This window comes from Amphiura filiformis, chromosome 10 (assembly GCF_039555335.1).
Source record: "Amphiura filiformis chromosome 10, Afil_fr2py, whole genome shotgun sequence".
NCBI classification, from domain to species: domain Eukaryota; kingdom Metazoa; phylum Echinodermata; class Ophiuroidea; order Amphilepidida; family Amphiuridae; genus Amphiura; species Amphiura filiformis.
In genome coordinates, this window is record NC_092637.1 from 3,032,184 (window position 1) to 3,052,141 (window position 19,958).

At 37.7% G+C, this 19,958-nt stretch overlaps 1 protein-coding gene across 3 annotated transcripts in view; it reads right to left on the minus strand.

Annotated features, from left to right (window-relative positions):
- LOC140162422 (epoxide hydrolase 1-like) overlaps nucleotides 1–7,467 on the minus strand; it is a 32,632-nt gene extending 25,165 nt beyond the window's left edge. For all 3 annotated transcript variants that reach the window (XM_072185651.1, XM_072185652.1, XM_072185653.1), the window contains exons 1-3: nucleotides 7,391–7,467; nucleotides 3,283–3,435; nucleotides 2,561–2,736 (exon numbers count right to left, since the gene is read on the minus strand). In XM_072185651.1, coding sequence (XP_072041752.1) covers nucleotides 2,561–2,736; nucleotides 3,283–3,417 — 311 coding nt within the window. In that variant the 5' untranslated portion in view covers nucleotides 3,418–3,435; nucleotides 7,391–7,467. The remainder of the gene's footprint in view (nucleotides 1–2,560; nucleotides 2,737–3,282; nucleotides 3,436–7,390) is intronic.
- Between the last annotated feature and the right edge of the window lie 12,491 nt (nucleotides 7,468–19,958).

Here is a 19,958-nt window from a genome sequence, read left to right on the forward strand (position 1 = left end):
ACATATATAGTTTTCCATACTTTAAATGCTTTCTTCAGCCTGATTAACCCTTGCAAAGGCTCAAAAATCGCTAAAAATGCGTTTCCACAGCTCAAGTGTCACATCTAACCCTAAATATTTTCTTTGAATAAATGCGATTTCTTTACATATTTGTTGTTTTTAATTAGATAACGCACCATCATATTGTTTATCAACATTATTTTTAGTGATTAAAATGTCTTTGTGTAATTCTAAAATAAATTGCACTTTCCACCAAAACGCTGTGAGCTACGTTACCCCTTTTTAACACATGTTATTGGAAAGAAGTAAAACAGAGGTATCAATGTAATTTTGCGGTTTTGAAAGGAAACACTCATAGGTTTTAAAAATCACAGTAAAAATCGTGATGCTGTAGCATTTTTGGCATAGAAATGTTGTAAACATTGAAATTGCGACCGACCATGTTAAGATTGGTGAGCTACGTTACCAGAATTCTATAGTATGCACTTGTATTACATGTACTTCCTAATAATATGTGAAAGCTACCAGTGGTGAACCCCATTTATATTAGAATTAACCGACATAACGTTCTAACGTTAGCAAATCACATTAAAAACATTAAAAACCAGTGAACTACGTTACTGTGAGCTACGTTACACACTCAGTTATGCATCTTCAAAACTTCTATGAAATGGTGAAATCTGTTTTACATTTCACTCAAGTGATCTTTAATTTGCTTTTTATGACCTTGGATTGAGTAAAAACAGCCCATTTTATAGTCGGTAACGTAGCTAACATTACATTGAGTTTTAATGTTAAAAAACATCATGACATCCTGAAAGAAAAATATGCAAGTGGTGTTGGCAATTTTTTACATCTGAAAGTAGTGATACATTTACTTTTAAAAAACACAAAAAGCAGGTTTTTTTGAACAACTTTTATTTTTTCAATTTTTTTAGTGGATTGGCACCGGATTTTGTAGAATGAGCGATACACGAGGGGGTATCAAAAAGTTTTAGAAATCGCCCAGAAGTGAAAGAGCTATATCAATGAAATTTTGTCAGTGCAATCACTGGTCTTTATGTACATTATGGTCCAAAAATGATCTCATAGGTATGTTTACTTTTTTTACAGGAGCTAGATGTCACTACCTGCCTATATAACCGCATAACCAGCAAAATGGAGAAAATTGAGGCATGCAGCATGATTAAGTTCCATTTTAAGGGTTACAGTGCCCAGAAAATCTGTGATGAAATAAAAATTCCTTTTCCAAAAAGCGAAAGTGACATGTCACAATCACCCCCGAAGATAACTTTCATTTCATCATCAATTTTCTAGTCACTGCAACCCTTCAAAAGCAGGATCTTAATAATGCTGCTTGCCTCAATTTTCTCAATCTTGCAGTTTATGCACAGTAACTTGGGCAGCAAGTTATTGGCATCTAGTGCCACCTGTAAAAAAAGTGAACATACCTATGAGACCATTTTGGACCATAATGTACATAAGGACCAGTGATTGCACTGACAAAATTTCATTGATATAGGTCTTTCACTTCTGGGCGATTTCTAAAACTTTTTGATCCCCCCTCGTATAATACAAACACTCTTGAGTTATATTGCTTCATCTGTTTGGATATCAGAGGAATAACAAGTCATCGGGTGCGTCTATTCTTCTGTTATACGCCTCCAAAGGGGAAGGAATAATTTTACCCCTTGGAGAAGAATTTGGTGTTTTGTAAAAAAAAAAGAGGAAAAAAAGGGGAGGGGTTGAGAAAGAAAAGCTTTCAACAGGATTCAAGGATGGTGCAATGGTTCAGTGTGCAGTCTGTACCATCTAGGGAAGAATTTGAGGTTTATAGGGAAACCATAAGAACAACTTGCAATTAGCATGATTAGCTAACAGAAAAGTTTGCAGGTGTTTGCACAAGAAACAATAATGAAAAGTATGGGGAAATGTGTAGTACCAAAGTAGATAGTAACCAGCATAATATTTTTTTCTCTTTTATGACTATTTCTATGGGATCCTGGTTGGGAAGAATCTGTGAAAGAATCTGGCCCCAGCGTGTTAGCGTGAGGTAATAATTTTGATTTTCTGGAAGAATAGACACCCCTGAAGCCATGCCCCACAGAACAGTCCATACATGTACTTCCAGTATTTAACATGTTTTTTTTTCACACCGTCTAAACTCTAAACAAAATATATTTCCACAGAGGTTATGAGGAAAATATGAACTGTCAGCTGATACGAAAACCTGCATTTTGATGGAAGGAGGATGATGCCAATATGTGGTCACTCACCTCTAAGCACTGCAGCCTATATGAGTTGACCTCAATGTTTATCAACAAAGGCAAGGGACTGGTATATCGATATGCTTGAGTGAACCGCATGCAACCACTACACTGTTCAATAGCCTTATTGTGATGTGGCAGGAGTTTAAAAAACAGACCCTGAACAAAATATGATGCGTGCCCATACTGCCAGGCAAAAACAATGGAAATTGTGATGATGCGTGCGCATACTGCCAGGCATTGATTTCAGAAGTCAACTCATTTATATGTATACACAAGTTTACGGTACTTACTCATACTTCTCTAGCCAGTATTTGGCAATAGTCTGCATGTAGTCTGGTCTGAAGCCATAGCGGAACTTGGTGCCTTCAAGGCCCTCAAAGTAGCGAGTGTTCTTTATGCGACTTTTAAGGTCCTTTAATTCGTCATTACTAAAATTGATCTCAAATTTACGCACCGACTCATCCACCTGTTAAAAGTAAAAAGTTAAAAATGAATATGATATCAATTCTATGATTTATTTGAACTTAGGAGATGTTGCTGGCAGTGGCATCACCAAAAACATTTCCAGGGGGCATGAAGGGTGTTTTCATACCCTTAAAAGTAGCCCTACTAAAGGGTCTTTTAAACACACTATACTCCGAGACCTGCTAAAACACAGTGATCACATGGAAAAAAAAAAAGGCTCTATGAATCTTGGCTATAATCCCTGCAATGCCTTGAAAAGAGCCACTGCAATTTCTTTTTTTTGGGGGGGGGGGGGTCACTGTGTTGAACAGTTCTCTGGATATTAGCCAGGGTCTGTGATATAGCTGGGTTTTTAATTGCCATGGTCTATAAAAGGCTACTTATAAGGACCATTCCATGATTTGGGGACAAAAGGTATGTAATATGATGAGTAACGAACATTTTTCTCTCTTTCGTACGTAAGAATTTAAATAATTTTTACGTCACCTTTACAACTTACTCAATACTTTCAGTTGATTTCATTACCTTTTACTCCATTTCTACCTACCTTGCTATCAGTCTTTTCCCCTCGCCCCCACCATCCATCTCCAACAGGAGGAGGAGGTGCCTCGTTAGGATATACAATGTAGAATCCAATACCAATGCTGAGAGACAGGAAGATCAGTGGCATCAACCAGCCCATTGTGAAGAGAAGATTGATCTGTTAGGAAATACAATATGCAATAAAGATGTTATGTTTTCCAAACCTAAAACCTAAAACCCTCTCCACACAGTGTCTTATGCAGACAATAATTTCCAAATTATATTTAAAAAATGTCAGAATTGTATACTGTCATGATCACATTTGGAATACATTAAAATGGTTGAGTGGTTCCCGTTCTTCAGATAGCTCTTGAAAAGTTGATACCGATATCTTGAGGAAATATCACAAAACTTTTTGTGTTGAAGCCTATGGCCAGCACACAAAGCTCGCATCCAGAGCCAAAAAGTTGGTTCAATGTACATGCATGTATACCCTAGCCTGAGATAAACCCCAGGGGGGTACATTGTACTCAGTACAAATGACCTTATGTGTACATCCATATCAAAAGGATGCACTTGTCGGCTGCTACATGTGTCTCCTTTTACATAATAGCTAAGAATAAAATTCATCTCAAGTGCAGGTCACTTCAAAACATCCCTAAGTCACATGGTTTAGGAATACATAGAACATTCCCAAACCATGTGACTTGGAGATGATTTGAAGTGACCTCCACTTGAAATTAGTCTCTTGTATTTATTCTGGCTATTCTGTAAAATGAGACACATGTAGCAGCCGACAAGTGCATCGTTTTGATAATTATGGATGTACACATATGGGGATGTAAGATGGGAAATAAGCAGTGCTGTACGGTGCAAAACCTGATTGAGGAGCCAATGGCTCCTAACTTTATAAATTTAGGCGCCCAAATTTTGCTCCCAGGTAAAAAATCTGAGGTGCCAACTGAACAGCCACGTGCGTTCAGTGTTCGATTTACCTGGATTAGCGTAGCAAAATGCTACTCACAATCTTGTAATTGCTACTCAAATCTGAAAGTGAGTAGCATTTTTTCTACACAAAAAAATGTATGTATACGAAAATCGACCACTGGCCACTGACCTGAACTGAAAATGGAACATTCAGGCCAAGTGTTTTTTGAATAGTTGGTATATGGTTACAGTGTTTGATTTACCTGGATAATAGCATTGCAAAATGCTACTGTACTCACAATTTTGGAATTGCTACTCAAATCTGAAAGTGAGTAGCATTTTTTGCTACACAAAAAAATATACGAAAATCGATCACTGCGTGCGTTGAATGTTCATAGCTGCTGTACTCAATCTACATATTCCCATTGAACGCTACATACTTCACACCAAGCATGTACAGTGTGGGCCTATATGTTATCTAGGCAGTCCCCATCGAGACATCATGATAAATGCATATATTCATAGCATACATTCATACTCTTGAATGCTACATTACATACATGTTTTGCATTTGCTGGCGATTAAAAGCTTCAATAGTTGGTCGCCATTGGCTCCAGGGATTGAATATTTAGTCGCCATCAGAAAAAATCTAGTCGCCAATGCGCCTAAAATGGTCGCACCGTACAGCACTGGAAATAAGAAGCACCGGACCAGGGGCTACTTTGTAAAAAAATAGCCCCTGGTTCACGGGGTTTTATACAGGGAACCAGGTGCTATTTTCAATGAACCAGGGGCTATTCAATGGATGGAAAAATTTGTTGTGTACATTTTGATACCTTACTCAATCAGGCTGGGAAATAAGAAGCGCCAGACCAGGGGCTACTTTGATCAATGCGCCTATAATTTTTGCCAATATTTTGCTAAAAATCCATGCATAAATGTTCAGGGTACTTTTATTTTACATAATTTTGCCCTGAAACTTGGTCAAAGTGTTTCTAATATGTCCTAATGTATTATATATATAGTGAAGCCGCCCTCTAATTTGCATCTTTGCATAATTAATGAGCTAATTTGCATAAATGCTAATTAATTATGCAAATTAGGGGCGGCTTCACTATATAATACATTAGAACATATTAGAAACACTTTGACCAAGTTTCAGGGCAAAAGTATGCAAAATAAAAGTACCCTGAACATTTATGCATGGATTTTAGCAAAATATTAACATAAATTATATGTTAATGAGCTTCTCCAGTCATTTTAGCTCATTAACTTTATTGATTATTGATAAAAACAATAAGATACAAAGAAAATATAAATTGATATATTTTGAAATCCGTATGTCCGATTGACTCTAAACAAAAGGCATATTGATCAGTGTACTTTGCTCTACTCAATTAATCTGTTTAAAACTAGACTGCGGAACTCAGTCTTCCATGATAGTCGTCATTTATCATTTGGTCGTTATATGACTATCAGGGAGAGACTGAGTGGTTAGGCAATATACACGGAGGTGCATCCTTTATCGTGTTGGTTACCGGTTCTTAATTCATCTTCGTTAGCAATTACGCACACTTACTATTGTACTGATATTGTCTCTAGTCGCATATTAGGTGATTACGGTTTCTTCTTCTTGATTCCATATTGAAATTGGATGATTATTTATTACACATTTAGTGTGAAATCGGTGAACACGCCGAATTTTTCACTCGCAGCAGTCGTGCAATGCAATATGGGAAGGAGGGGGAAGTCAGGATTAGCATATTCATGATATTACTAATTCCACTCGGCTATAGGTAGTCAGGCTCACATCACACTCTATAGGTGGCGCTATTCGTCCATAGGGAAGTGGAATGTGCCTGTACGGTCCAAAAAAGGCTTTACTGTGGGGCTCAATAGAAAAAATTACTAAAAATTAATTTTGACAACCAAAACCTAAGTGATGTTGACTTATGTTGGTACTGGCATAATAATGGATTCATAAGCTATCACATAGTGCAATCTATGTTCCACCAAGTGGACGCTTTCGTTAAAGCGCAAAAGCAATTTGTGTGCAAATCAAGACCATCCAAAACAGCTTTCTTACAGTAAAGAATAGGAGGTCATCTGGGGTCACATACAGTAGTGTACATTGTACATGCGCCTGCTGTCACAATTTCACACACAAAATTTTGGACAATTTGGTGACACTATTTTTGTCTGTAACTTCAAAAGTATATGCACTAGAAACATGATTGACCCCTTATTGTTTAGGTAATTTGATTCTCTTTCAAATGAAAAAACTTTCAGCTAAAAATATTGAACTTCAGAATTTTATGAACATACCTACTATAGGGGAGGTAATTGACTTGATTGACAAATCACCCAGACGGCGTAGGGCGATCCCCGGGCGATCCCAGCCCCCATTGCCGTAAAAGCATTTAGCATACCTATTATAAGAAGTGGTAGAGTCCACAGAGACCCGGATTGAACAACGTCATCACATGGATGGCCATCAGTGTTGAATTATTTGGCAGCTTCGCTGAACACTGCGATCACGGCAAAAATGTGAAACTACAAATTCGTGTTTGAACAAAAAGGATTCCGCAGATAATGGTACATTTAGAATCATTGTAGACTATGAAGTCATTAGATAGTCGATCTTTATGTTTTGGTGTGTTACATGTTGTTACAAAATAGGAATTTGCTCAATGAAACTCACAGACAATGTCAATGACGTCAACAACTTCCACGTGGAGTAATTCGTGTTGTTTATCAGGGTCATAGGTCATACGACACCAATTTGGTGTCTTTCCGCGCCTCGGAAAATGGCGTCTATAGTTTATGACTAGTTTAAAACATGGTTAGAGCACTTTTATAATGCCTCCATAACCACCTTAAGTAATACGTATATAACTATAAGCTCCTTGTACATGTGTACTGCATTGTGTATGGGTCAAAAAACCCTGCAGCGTATTCTAATAGGGAATGAACCAAGTAAGCAGTCTGTTTTATCTGCGTGGAACATTGCACTTCAAACCCGGGGCGTCAAATAACTCAAATTACTTTGAAGCAGCTCCCCAAAAAGAACTTTTTAAGCTTTCTTAACCACTATGTCAATGAATGATTGATTACTTTAGAAGCTCGGCTTTATCTGCATAACAATAATCAGTATGTACTCCCCGATGTACTTGCAACTATTAGATACTTTCTTTTGTTTTTCTTACCTGATACAACAGAAGAATCTGAAACTTGAGTCTGGTCTAGATTAGGTTGTGGAATTCGGCACCGCCCCCTGTTCCAGGTATCAGCAGCCCGTGGTACAGAGGTTGGGGCGATCTGATTGGTTCGCATCAAAACTATATTCCGAAGTCTTCAAACTTTCTGGACAAAGTTTGGTTTGGCCGTGGGTTGGGTAGGTGTGCCACAAAGAATTTGAAAGTGGACCCATCATTGCATCAATTTTCAAGAAATTTCGACCAATCGACGCGACGCTACAAAATAAAAAATTTTCCTCCATATTTAGGCCTCACACAAAATTGTCTTAATTTTTACTAGCCCGAAACATCATGGCCCTGTTCCTTCCTCACTAGGACGGAGAAGGAGAGTGGAAATCGTAGTGACGGACTGTTCTGGAGGTGTGAGTGAGTACCTCAGGCTAAATTTTTGTTGTCCCCAATTTTTTTTTTTTTTGGGGGAGGGGGCAATTAAAAAAATTGGCTACGGTGAGGCAAAATTGGACCATATTCCTAAAAAATTTTAAACATTATACCAAAAGCTACCAAAATTGGCCTAGAAAAAGTGGTAGGCCTACCGTAAAATGGGGTAACTTCGGTCAGCGGGGTAACTTTGGTCGGTCAAATATACTTTTTTAAATGGTCATATTTTTGTACAACAATATTGTTTTTAGTCATATTTGGTGTCAATTTGTTAATAAATATGTTTGGAAGAAATAATAGTCACTCATGTCTAATTTCCTTGAAATTTACGAAAAAAGCAGGCTTTTTGACCAAAAATGAGCATTTTTTTACATTTTTTTTCAGAAAAATAAAAATCGATATTTGTGAGCAAGGGTGTGTGTTTGATTAATTTTGTAAGGGGTCAAATGTCACAAAAAACAACAACTTGCCCATACACAACGAAGATCAATTTTTTAAATTTTTTTTCCTTCATGGAATGTAATACTGTGACCAAAGTTGCCCCAAAGGCGGGGTAACTTTGGTCAGGCTATTTTTTAACCCCTAGGGCACCCTTACAAAATTATTTAAAAATCTTTCTCAACTTGAAGGTGTAGAAGGGAACCCTAATGTCACAAAAAAGAGTTAATTAGAATTATAATTGGTTTTGTTTGGAAGCAGTGGTTTAAAATCTCTGAAAGTGCCCAAAGTTACCCCATTTTACGGTAATTCATATACCACAAGGCCGAAAACGCCCTGTGGCTGTGGGTAACACAGCATATATGTTCATTTCCGGGTTCATTTGTACTGAGTACCCCTCCGCTCCCTCCAGACCAAAGCGCGCAGACAGAAAAATGTTGATCGGTAAATGTGTAATTATTTAAATATCTTCTAGTTCTAGTAGGGCCGTATGCGTTTGTTTATTTGTTTGTTTTGATATTATATCGTTGCCCGGGGGCAGGGGTGCGTTACCCCCGGGCCCGGAGTCCAAGGGGACCGTACAAGCAAGGAAAATGTGCCTTAATGGGATCGTAAAGGAATGAAAATTGTGACGGGTTTGTTAAAAAAAAAAAAAAAAAAATACCTTAAAGGCAGTGGCATAGCGTCATAGGTGCACGGTGGCACGTGCCCCCCCCCCCTCCCCATCGATATGAAATTCAGTTAAAAATCCCACAGGAAAATATTGTCGAAAAACCGCTTGTGCCCCCAATCAGACGCGGTGCCCCCCCCCCTCTCAATCATGGTCGGTGCCCCTCAGTGTGATGACCCACGCTACGCCACTGTTTAAAGGTTCATTGAGGTTTCGGAAGATTTTAAATATTGGTGGGGCCCAACGGCTCCTGGCTCAAGTTATTAGGGTGAGGGGGGGTATGGTCTCTCTTTCGGCTTGGCTTCGCTAACGAAGATCTAAAGGCTGCTATCCACGTTTGCCGCTACAGGCTCGCTGGTGACTAACGAGGCCGATGCGGGATGTGCAGGTCCAACTGCAATAGTTGCAGCAAGGTCTGATCAGTGGTGGAGGTCCTGTTGCTGCTCTCTTTCCGCCTCTTTCTCTTGTCTTCCAGCTGGGCCATGGGTACTTCAAATGCAGTAACTTCGTAACTTCAAAGGCAGTAACTTCGTAACCTCAAAGGCAGTAACTTCGTAACTTCAAAGGCAGTAACTTCGTAACTTCAAAGGCAGTACAGTGACAGCTTGCTGGATGGTATGTCTCCAAACATTACGGTCAGCAGCCAGGGTAGACAAGTGTCTGGGGTCTATGTTGCAGGTTTTCATAGTAGGCCTATGCTACCCATGACACGGAGAGCCGTACAGGAGGGTGGTCAGAACCACAGCTTTGTACACACTGATTTTGATGGCTTTCTTCAGGTGCTTGTTGCTCCACACTCGTTTGTACAGTCTGCCAAAGGCACTATTTGCTTTGGCCAATCTGCTGTCAATCTCTTTATCCAGCTTGGCATCTGGGGAAATAGTAGATTCCAGGTAGGTGAATTGGTGCACTGATTTCAGTTAACTAGTTCTGTCTTGTCGATGAAGATGCGGGGAGGTTGGTACACATGGGGTGCTGGCTGATGAAGCACTTTGGTCTGCTTCAGGCTGACTTCAAGTCCAAAGAGTTTTGTGGCCTCTGCAAAACACGATGTGATGCGATGCATGGCATGCACTCTCTGGGCAACAACAGCGGCATCATCGGCAAACAACAACTCCCGAACTAGTAGATCCATATTGTCTTCGTACAGGCATGCAGGCGCCTCAGATTAAACAAGCTTAAGCTACCATCAGTTCGGTAACGAATGTAGATGCCGTCGTCGCCATCAAGATCGGAGTGGCCTGATGGAGCATGCATCATGCATTATGCTGAAGAAGATGCTGAATAGAGTTGGCACAAGAACACAGTCCTGCGTCACCCCATTGGTAATGGGAAAGGGCTCCGTGAGGTCGTTACTCAGTTTAACCTGACCAAAGCTGGTTTTCATGGACTGGATGATCATGTTGAGGAACTTTGAGGGACAGCCTATAGCGTTCCATGATTAGTCAAAGTCCTTTCCTGCTCGCAGTGTCAAACGCCTTGGTCAGATCCACAAAAGTGACATACAGTCCTTTGTTTTGTTCGCGACACTTTTCCTGGAACTGGCGAAGAGCAAACACCATATCTGTAGTGCCTCTTTTGGATCTAAAACCACATTGGCTTTCTGGGAGTTGTTCCTCTGCAATGGTGGTTATACCAGTCTATTCAAGAGGATCCGTGCTAGAACTTTCCAGCGATGGAGAGCAGGGTAATCCCCCTATAATTGGAGCAGTCAGACTTTCCCCCCTTTGTTCTTGTACAAGGTGATAATAACATCACACAATCATGTAGTTAGCGAATGCGCAGTCTAAAAAGTTGAAAATGTCGTTGAAAAAATCAACCAGATCCAGACCTTATACCATTCTTAATTTGTATTTACCAAGTACACCACTATATTTTATTTGTATTTAACCATCATTCAATCACACATGTAGTTAGCGAATTGCTTTGACCATCATTTCAGTGAATTTCTTGTGCTGGGGGCCAATTATTGGGCTGTGAATGTTGTCCAGGATGTTCAATGTCAGTGTATTTTGCTGTTGTGTCAGTTGCACAACTGCTTGGTTACTGACATGTGTTTAGAGTAGAGTATTGAAGTAGTCCTGCGTGTAACTTTGGTTCATTTTGATGCACAGGATTTTAAAATATGACCTTGTGAAAAATTATAAGTTTCTTTTTGGCTTAGTGTAGATTCATTAAATATCAGTAGCAATCAAATTCAATTCAGATCTTGTCTTCCGCGCCATTTTTACAATGTATCAAAGGTGTGATAGAAATCTTCTGCCTTACTTATATTACCAAATGTTTTACATCTAAGTTAACAGAGATGAATAATTCCCAATATCAATGATAACATCTCAAATAATATTTCTAACGGTACAAAGTAATAAACCAACTTAAGGGGTGGGGTATGAACGTTTGGACAGTATTTATTGTGGGACATTAAAGCACATCAGACATATCGAATTGCATTTTGAATACGAAGAATGTCCTTCTGATATCAAATAATTTTGATTTTTGAAATTCGCAATGTAATACACATTTTATGGCAAATGATTAAAAATTGATATTTTTGATATTTAACAGTACTCGAAGTAAACTTTATAAATCTGATGATTTATACTTAAAGTGTATGTAGGTGGGATGAAAAGTCCATATCTTCAATATGAAAGGTCAAAATTTTCAATTGATCGTCGGCTTTTCCTCCCAGTTACATACACTTTAAGAATATGTCATTAGATTTATAAAATTTACTTAGAGGACTGTTATATATCAAAAATGTGAAAAAAATCAAATTGTTATAACTTGTCATACAATTTTTATTATATCGTGAATTTCAAAAAATGAAAAATATTTGATATCAGAAAGACATTCTTCGTATTCACAATGTAATTCGATATGTCTGATGTGCTCTCATGTCCCACAAAAAATACTGTCGAAACGCTCATTCCAGATCCCTTAAACCCTTCGTTCCCAATCAATAATAAACAAAAGTTTGGAAAGTTTTTTCAAGCATCTGTATCTCCAGTTATTTGTGACATATTCATATCGTGTTGCATATCACTGGAAAGCTACAATACTCCCCTTTACAACAACCCCATTTTAAACAATAACAATTTTAACGGCTGAGTACATGCCTTGTGATTGTAGTGGGGTCTCAAAATGAATTTGCCAAATTGACCATTATTATGTGCAGCAAGCTGCAATCCTAGCTCGAGATACTCTAGCTAAAATACAGGTTTACATTTACTATCTTACATTATCTTGCTGAATTTCAGCTAGAGCTCCAAACGACAAGCTTCTGGGTTTTTTTGGAGAACAATACTGTTACGTAAGATGAAGAAGAAACCCTCCTCGGAGCCCGCCCTTCTCATTATTTCATTGTACTTATTGCAAGTTGCCTCCACACATTACGTAATCAACACAAAGCTTTTGTGAGGATTAGTGAGTGGATAAGAAATTGACAGTGGAGTATACGAGGACACGCCGATTGTTAGTTGTCAATCATGAATTGCCGCAACGTATTAATATTTTACTGCATGGCATTCCGCAAACACCAAGACAAATTATGCCGTATTTTTCCAAAGATCATCTCATATGAAGTAAGCTGAATGCGATCTGTACTTTTGTAACATTCCGATCGCTTTTGATCACCTATTATCGGCGAATTTGCTTGAAAACACGTGAGTTCATGCTGTGTACACATAATTAGCATAGACACAAATGAAATTACGATGCAATACAATGCAATTTGAATGCGCAGCAGATCTATAGAAATAACGTTGCCCGGTTTTATGCAGAATTAGACCCTGTCTGTGCAATCCCATAACTTCACAATCTGGGACCTAATGCACTCCTCCAAGATGACACCGCTCGCCCCACATAGCCAAGGTAGTCAACGACTACCTACAGAATATTGGGAGTAGAGTTAAAATGGCCTGCCATCAGGCCAGACCCGGGGGCCAGACCTCAACCCGATTGAACACTTGTGGGACCAGCTTGATCGTGCTGTGCGTGCCAAAGAAGCCCATAGGCAACCACATTGAATGACCTGCGACGAATCCTTGTGGAAGGATGGAATTCCATCCCACAGTAACGTGTAACCAGGTCGGTGAGCAGCATGAGGAGAAGGTGCCTGACTATTGTGGCTGCCTGTGGTTTTTCCTCCCGCTATTGAGGTTAGTGGCTAGCTTTGTTTGAGCACAGAATAATGGTCAATTTGGCAAATTCATTTTGAGACCCCACTACATTCACAAGGCGTGTACTCAGCCGTGAAAAATGTTGTTGTTTCAAATAGGGTGTCATTGTAAAGGGGAGTATTGTAGTTATCCAGTGATATGCAACACGATATGAATATGTCACAAATAATTGGAGATACAAGTGCTTGAAAAAACTTTCCAAACTTTCGTTGAGGAGTTTAGTATATTGAATAATAACATCCTGGAACGGGTGAACAAGACCAAATTCCTTGGAGGACCACTCAATATGAATCTTTCTTTGAAAGTTCATATTGATAACATATCAAATAATATTTATAAGGGTCATAGAGTGGGGGGGACAGGTCCCCCTTAAATTTAGCAAGGGGGACGTCCGACTAAAAGTCATAATAGAAGAAAAATAAAGCCTTTTTAGTACGAAAAACATCGTGTTTTGGGCCCAAATAAAATTAGACAATTTTACCCGCTTCGCCCGCACTGGCCCCAAAAATACCAAAACACACCTCATTTGGGGCTAAAATGGTCCAAAATTGAAAGTCTCGGTAAAACTGGAACGAAATATGCATATATTATATTATTATATTATATTATATTATATTATATTATATTATATTATATTATATTATATATGTATTCGTACAATATGCTTTATATTTTGTTGTCTGTCCCTGAAGAAGAGCTGTTTATCTGCTCGAAACGTCGGTTTTTTTTTTTTGTCTGTTTGGTTTTGTCTGACTGCTATGTGCACAGTGATTTTCATCACTTCCAGTGTACTTTTGTACTGTTTTCCTGACACTTTTGTGGGCTCTGGAATTGGCCATTTTTGGCCATCGAACTTTGCCTGTTTTTGTGCCTACATTGGTTGTTTGGTTTAGCGTGTCTGTTTATATGCACAGTGATTTTCATCACTCGTTCTAGTGCACTTTTGTATTCCCATTGCTCCTTGTTGTTTTTGCAGGTTTAGCCCTTCTGTGGGCCATGTAACTGGTAATTTTTAGCTATCGAACTTTGCCTACTTCTTATGCCTACATTTGCTCTTTTTGTCCCCCTGCATACTGTCTAGTCTGCAATCTACTTGTTCCCCACATCAAGTTGGTGTACCTTGCTTTTTTCTTTCCTAATATAATATAATTATAATATAATATAATATAATATAATATAATATAATATAATATAATATAATATAATATAATATATACTGCATATTTGAATGTACAAATTAGTAAAATATTAAAATACTTCACTGCATAAATTATTGTAATTTCTCTTGGGACAATTTTGAATTCATATTGTACATGGTACTATTATACGAACAAATAGTCAAACAGTATTCAATGTACAAATATTAAAGTACATCACTTCTTAGTAAATTTGTGAATATTCTCAGTCATCCAGGTAGATAAACATAATAAAATGAATATTAAATCTGTTCATCTGGACTTACTATTTTTGATAGCAATAGTATCGCATCTCATCCAAGACGCATCATCAGGCTGACTGATCCGGCGACTCTCCTGTGACGTCATACCACCAAGTGTGTCACAGGTGAATAGTCAACAACCTGATCAGTCAGCCTGATGATGCGTCTTGGATGAGACGCGATAATGTTGCTATCAAAAATAGTACCGGGTAAGTCCAGATGAACAGATTTAATATTCATTTTAATTATCACTTCTTAGTATTATTTATATAAAACATTGCACCTGTCAAACAGTGATATATAGGAAAAATTCCTGGAACGGGTGAACAAGGCCAAATCCTTGCACTACCACTTAAAATGAATCTTACTTGGAAAATACATTTTGATAGCATCTCAAGAAATATTTCTCTAAGGGTAAGGAGTAATAAACCAACATCACACTTCGTTCCTTATTAAGTGTTGATTACACTGGACAACAATTGAAAACTTTTTATCTGTTACTGAAGAAAATCCATGTAGGCCTATTCTTGGCTAAATAAGGGATGCTGATTTCAAATATGAAGTCAGAGTTTACCCAGCACGTCACACTTTCAAGTTAGTTTTTACTGAGAATGCTATGCCAAAGACATTATGATAATATCCGTCATCATGTTTGGGTTAAACTGCCCTTGAAACCTACTTTCCATCACTGAAATGTCTTGATGGAACCTTTCACCATTCTCATCACTTACATCACCCTTATTAGGTGGAAAGAAATCAAGGTGAGAATAGAAGAAGTGCATTTTTAGACTCATTTTTAAGCCAATTTGCTGATAGGCCTTACATATATCTTAAAATCCTGACGTGATGGACAAATTCTGACTTCAGATTTGCAATCAGCATGCTCAATTTAGTCTAGAACACAAACTTTTACCCCAGTAGCAATATCTTTGTTGTCTAGTGTTAACTATTGAATTTCTATACTGTAGTTTTTAAAGTACAAATTGTGCAATATTAAAATATTTAACTACTTGGTAATATATAGAACATCGCTCATATCAAACAGCGCTGACAATATAGCATAATATTAAAAAATCCTGGAACGGGTGAACAAGATCAATTTTCTTTGAGTACCACTTTAATCTTACTAGGAATATTTATAATTAAACATCTCGAAAAATATTTACAAGAATAAAAGTAATAAACCAACGTCTTTCCCAAGAAAGTTTTGTATTCACTACATAATTGTACATTTTAACGTATATACATAATAGTACTAAGAAAAATAGCATAATTGAATGTTGGAACCGGTAAACAAACTAAATTCCTTGGAGAGAAAATTGATGTAAATCTTATTTGGAAAATTCATATTGATAACATCTCCAAAAATATTTATAAGGTAAAGAGTAAGACCAACTTAAACACTTTGTTCCCGAGCAAGTTTTGTATTTACTATATATAATGTACTATACTATACTGCATATTTGAATTTAAAATACTTCACTATGTTCACTGCATAAATTATGGTATCATTTCATGGGACAATAATGAACCAACTTAAACACTGTCTTCGTTCCCGAGCAAGTTTTGTATTCACTATATTGTACATTGTATTTTCATACTGTACATTTAATGTACAAAATAGTGAAATATTAAAATACTTTACTGCTTTGTACTAATTATATTAAAAAAATCGCACATATCAAACAGTGATATCAATAAAAATATCATTTCGATCAATGACATCCTGGAAAGGGCTGAATAAGGCCAAATCCTTGGAGTACCACTCAATAAGAATCTTACTTGGAAAAAATTCATAACATTTCCAAGAATATCAATGTTATAATGTTACACACTATACAGGGTGTCCCAGAAAAAATTACCGGGCGAATGAATTTGGACGTAAGTCGAGAAATAGACACTAGAATCCAAAAATCTAAAAATCAGCGTGTAGCCCATCTTATTCCGCATCTTGTACGCTAATTTTACTGGAATCGTTTGACTGATTGCGAAGAAATGAGCGATTACATAACGCATGCCTCAATTCACTTCATTCCAAGTTTGAAAGAGAGATCATTCAACACAATGCGCACTAGTGGATAACGCTGTCATTGGGCTTCATATTTTGTTCGGTGAAATCCTTTTCGTTCTTTTTAAACAATCTGTTTCTTTCAAAGCATCTAATTTTTTGGTTCCAATTTGAAAACCTGCACGATATGAATATGAAAGCTTGCATGTAAGATGATGCTCGCGTACTTGTAAATATCCTTTTTTCGTTAATGTTGATATTAATGTTGCATAAAGAATTATTGTAAAAAGAATTCTAGCTGGCTTAAAAAATTTCTCACACACGTTAATGTTTTTGGAATATTTGCAAGAAATTGTAATGCAAAACATTAATGTTGCATGGTATCATAAATCACACGTACAACTGCAAGCACTTGATCATTGTCATTCTTGGCACAAATGTTCTTTGGAAAGTTAAAATATAACATATTTGCACAACCTAAATAATTCAAGTTAGAAAGCTTCCAATTGTAGAAATCAAAGTTTTCTCGGACAAACTGTTATTGATCTTCAGTGAAAGCATGAAAAATATAACACCGTCGGATTATAAAATAGATAATGTGGACTAAATTTAATGAGATACACAAACTTTAAAAAGCAGTGAGCGAGTATGAAAAAGCGCCTGCTGATCAAACTTGGAATGAACTGCATTGATGCGCGCATTATGTAATAGTCAATTTCTTCGCAACCAGTCAACCGAATCAAATAAAATTTTGGTATGTGATGCACAATAAAATAGGCTATGCGCTACATTTTAAATTTTTTGATTCTAATGTATATTTCTAGTCTTACGTTCAATTTTATTCCCTCGGTAATTTTTTCTGGGACACCCTGTATATGGCCGATCTTACAAGCATTTTAATAGACAATCTATACGCATTAACTGCGAGTATGAATGAAGTCAAATTTTCACACCTCACTGTTGTTTTATATCTATATACACTGATAGCTAGATAGCCAGAATAGAGTCAAGTGACTCTCTAAGTGGAGTAAACTAGCACTGACTCTCAAAAGGAGTCACCTGACTGTCACAAGAGATTCAGTTGACTCTACCCGTGGAGTCAATTGACTTTACATTCAGAGTAGTCGACGGAGTCAAGAAATTCATGACTCTTCAAGAGAGTCAGACTCTGGAATAGTTCGACTGTTGACACCATGAAATGTATATTCTCCCAATTCCTAAGGAATGGTGGTTCATCAATTCTTCATCCTGTTGTCCGACGATCGCATATAGGCCTATGGGATGAAACTCAAAGTAAAGTCTCCTATTCCGGTAGGTATATACTTTGAATTTTTCATTTTGATGTACATCTATGTGTATCATTGTTTTGTGCTATTTCTGAAGTGTCAGAGTGACCGTGTAATGGAGTCTGGGTGACCACATGGTGACTCTATAAATGGAGTCTGGGTTACTCTAGGAGCAGAGTCCAGCCAGGGGGATGACACTCTTATTCACATTTTCATTTTACAACGCAAACCTATATCGAATCCCGGTGGTTTGCGAATAATGAAATGTCCGCATCCCAGATCAATTAAACCCTGGTATGAATTATTTATTAGCTTTCGCCACAATCCGTTTTGCAATAACATAAAAGCACTTCAAATAACAGCCCGTTGAGTTCAATGAACTACGCCCTGAAACCGATAGTGCCCCGTAAAGAAGCTCTAGCTCCCATTGACCTCCATACAGGTCAGTGAGCTCTCCATACACAAATGAACAAGTACAATAGGACAAGGCCAGCACCTATGACCTGCTTAGTGACATGTTATTTTGAAGTCTTCTAAAGCTTAATATCTTGAAGATTAGTATTCGTTTGTACATATGGACTGCGCATTTATGATGCAAAATATTAGTTCTTATATAAAATTACAAAATATTGGTATTATGACACACGGTATAGGTGATATAAAACGACTTATAAAATCATGTCATCATGGCGTCATGTCAAAGGTTCATTATATCCCGTATGTTTGTCTAAATTAATTAATATTTTCAGAACAATTTCTACACCCATTTAATATGTACTCAGGTGGAACCCGACTTTTTTAAATTTTCATTTCTTTTTATGTAACAAATTCAGGTTTTTCCATTGCGCGCGCTGCCGGGCAATACAAATTTAATGCTAACATTGAATAAACGCGGAATTAAGAATATGCGTTTCTAGTATATACAGCGTCTGACTCTACCTGAGGACCTAGCCTGAGTCCCATGGGCTCCAAGAATGGCTCTCCATACACAAATGAACAAATACAATGAAGGGTCGCCATTGCTCTCCATACACAAATGAACAAATACAATGGAGAGTCCGACTGCCATGCAAATGAGCCAAGTGTCCTCTCAAGGTATGCTCTGTGGTCCAGCCACTATGCGACTCTATGTCTAAAATGTCTCTATATTGAGAGTCAAATGGCTCTTGTGTAGCGTCATCAACAGCGACTCTTCCGCGGAGTCAAAAAATTTATAAGTGGCTGGACTCTGCTTTTAGAGTCACCCTGACTCCAGTTTGGCTTTAAGTGTAGTTAGACTTTCCTTCGTATGTTCATTATATATTTGACTGTCTTTAACAAATTGTAAAACACACATTTTGTGCATTTTATATGGTGTCTGCACGTTCATTTTGTACGTGCAAAGTCCAATACTGGTTAAATAAGCGACCTCGTTCCGTCTCAGAAGAGTGATTTTGAATAGATAGACGTACGCACGATCACGGCGTTTGGAAATCGCAATATCTCAAATGTTGAAAACAGCTCCATGAATATTGTATGTTGCTGCTTTACTGTGCATTCGTGTGTAACATCATTATATTGACATTATACACACAATGATATTTGTTCCTGTGTTGTTTTCGTATTACGCGGGCTTTGGATGTCAACATTTTCCCATGATGCACTGCGTATTTTCGATTTTCCATCCACTTCAAATCCATCACAAGACAATCTTCAACAGGATCCCTGAATCGAGCGAAAAAGGAATGAAAAACGAAATATAATTGAAGACCGAATTAAAAAGACTATATTGCGTCTGACGTCAGGGCAAAGGCGCGGCGTGATTGGTTGCTGACCTGCGCAGTACGGCATTTTTGGTCTGGTTGGCAGGAGGTCATACGCAGACTAGTCTTTTTATAGGAATTTTGTTATTAAGTCCTTGCACTTGCGTGTCATGATTTTTTAAAGTTGAACTTCAATCCCGGGCTTCAATCACGCTTCTCGTTTTGTTCATCCCGTTGAAAAACTAATTGATAATTATTATAATAGACTGGGACATAATACGCAGCTAAGGGACCGATCGTTATTTACGGGCGTTTGGGCGTTTAGGAAAAAATATCGACAAAATAATTCGCGTTCCCTCCTTGCGTCCGCTCAAAT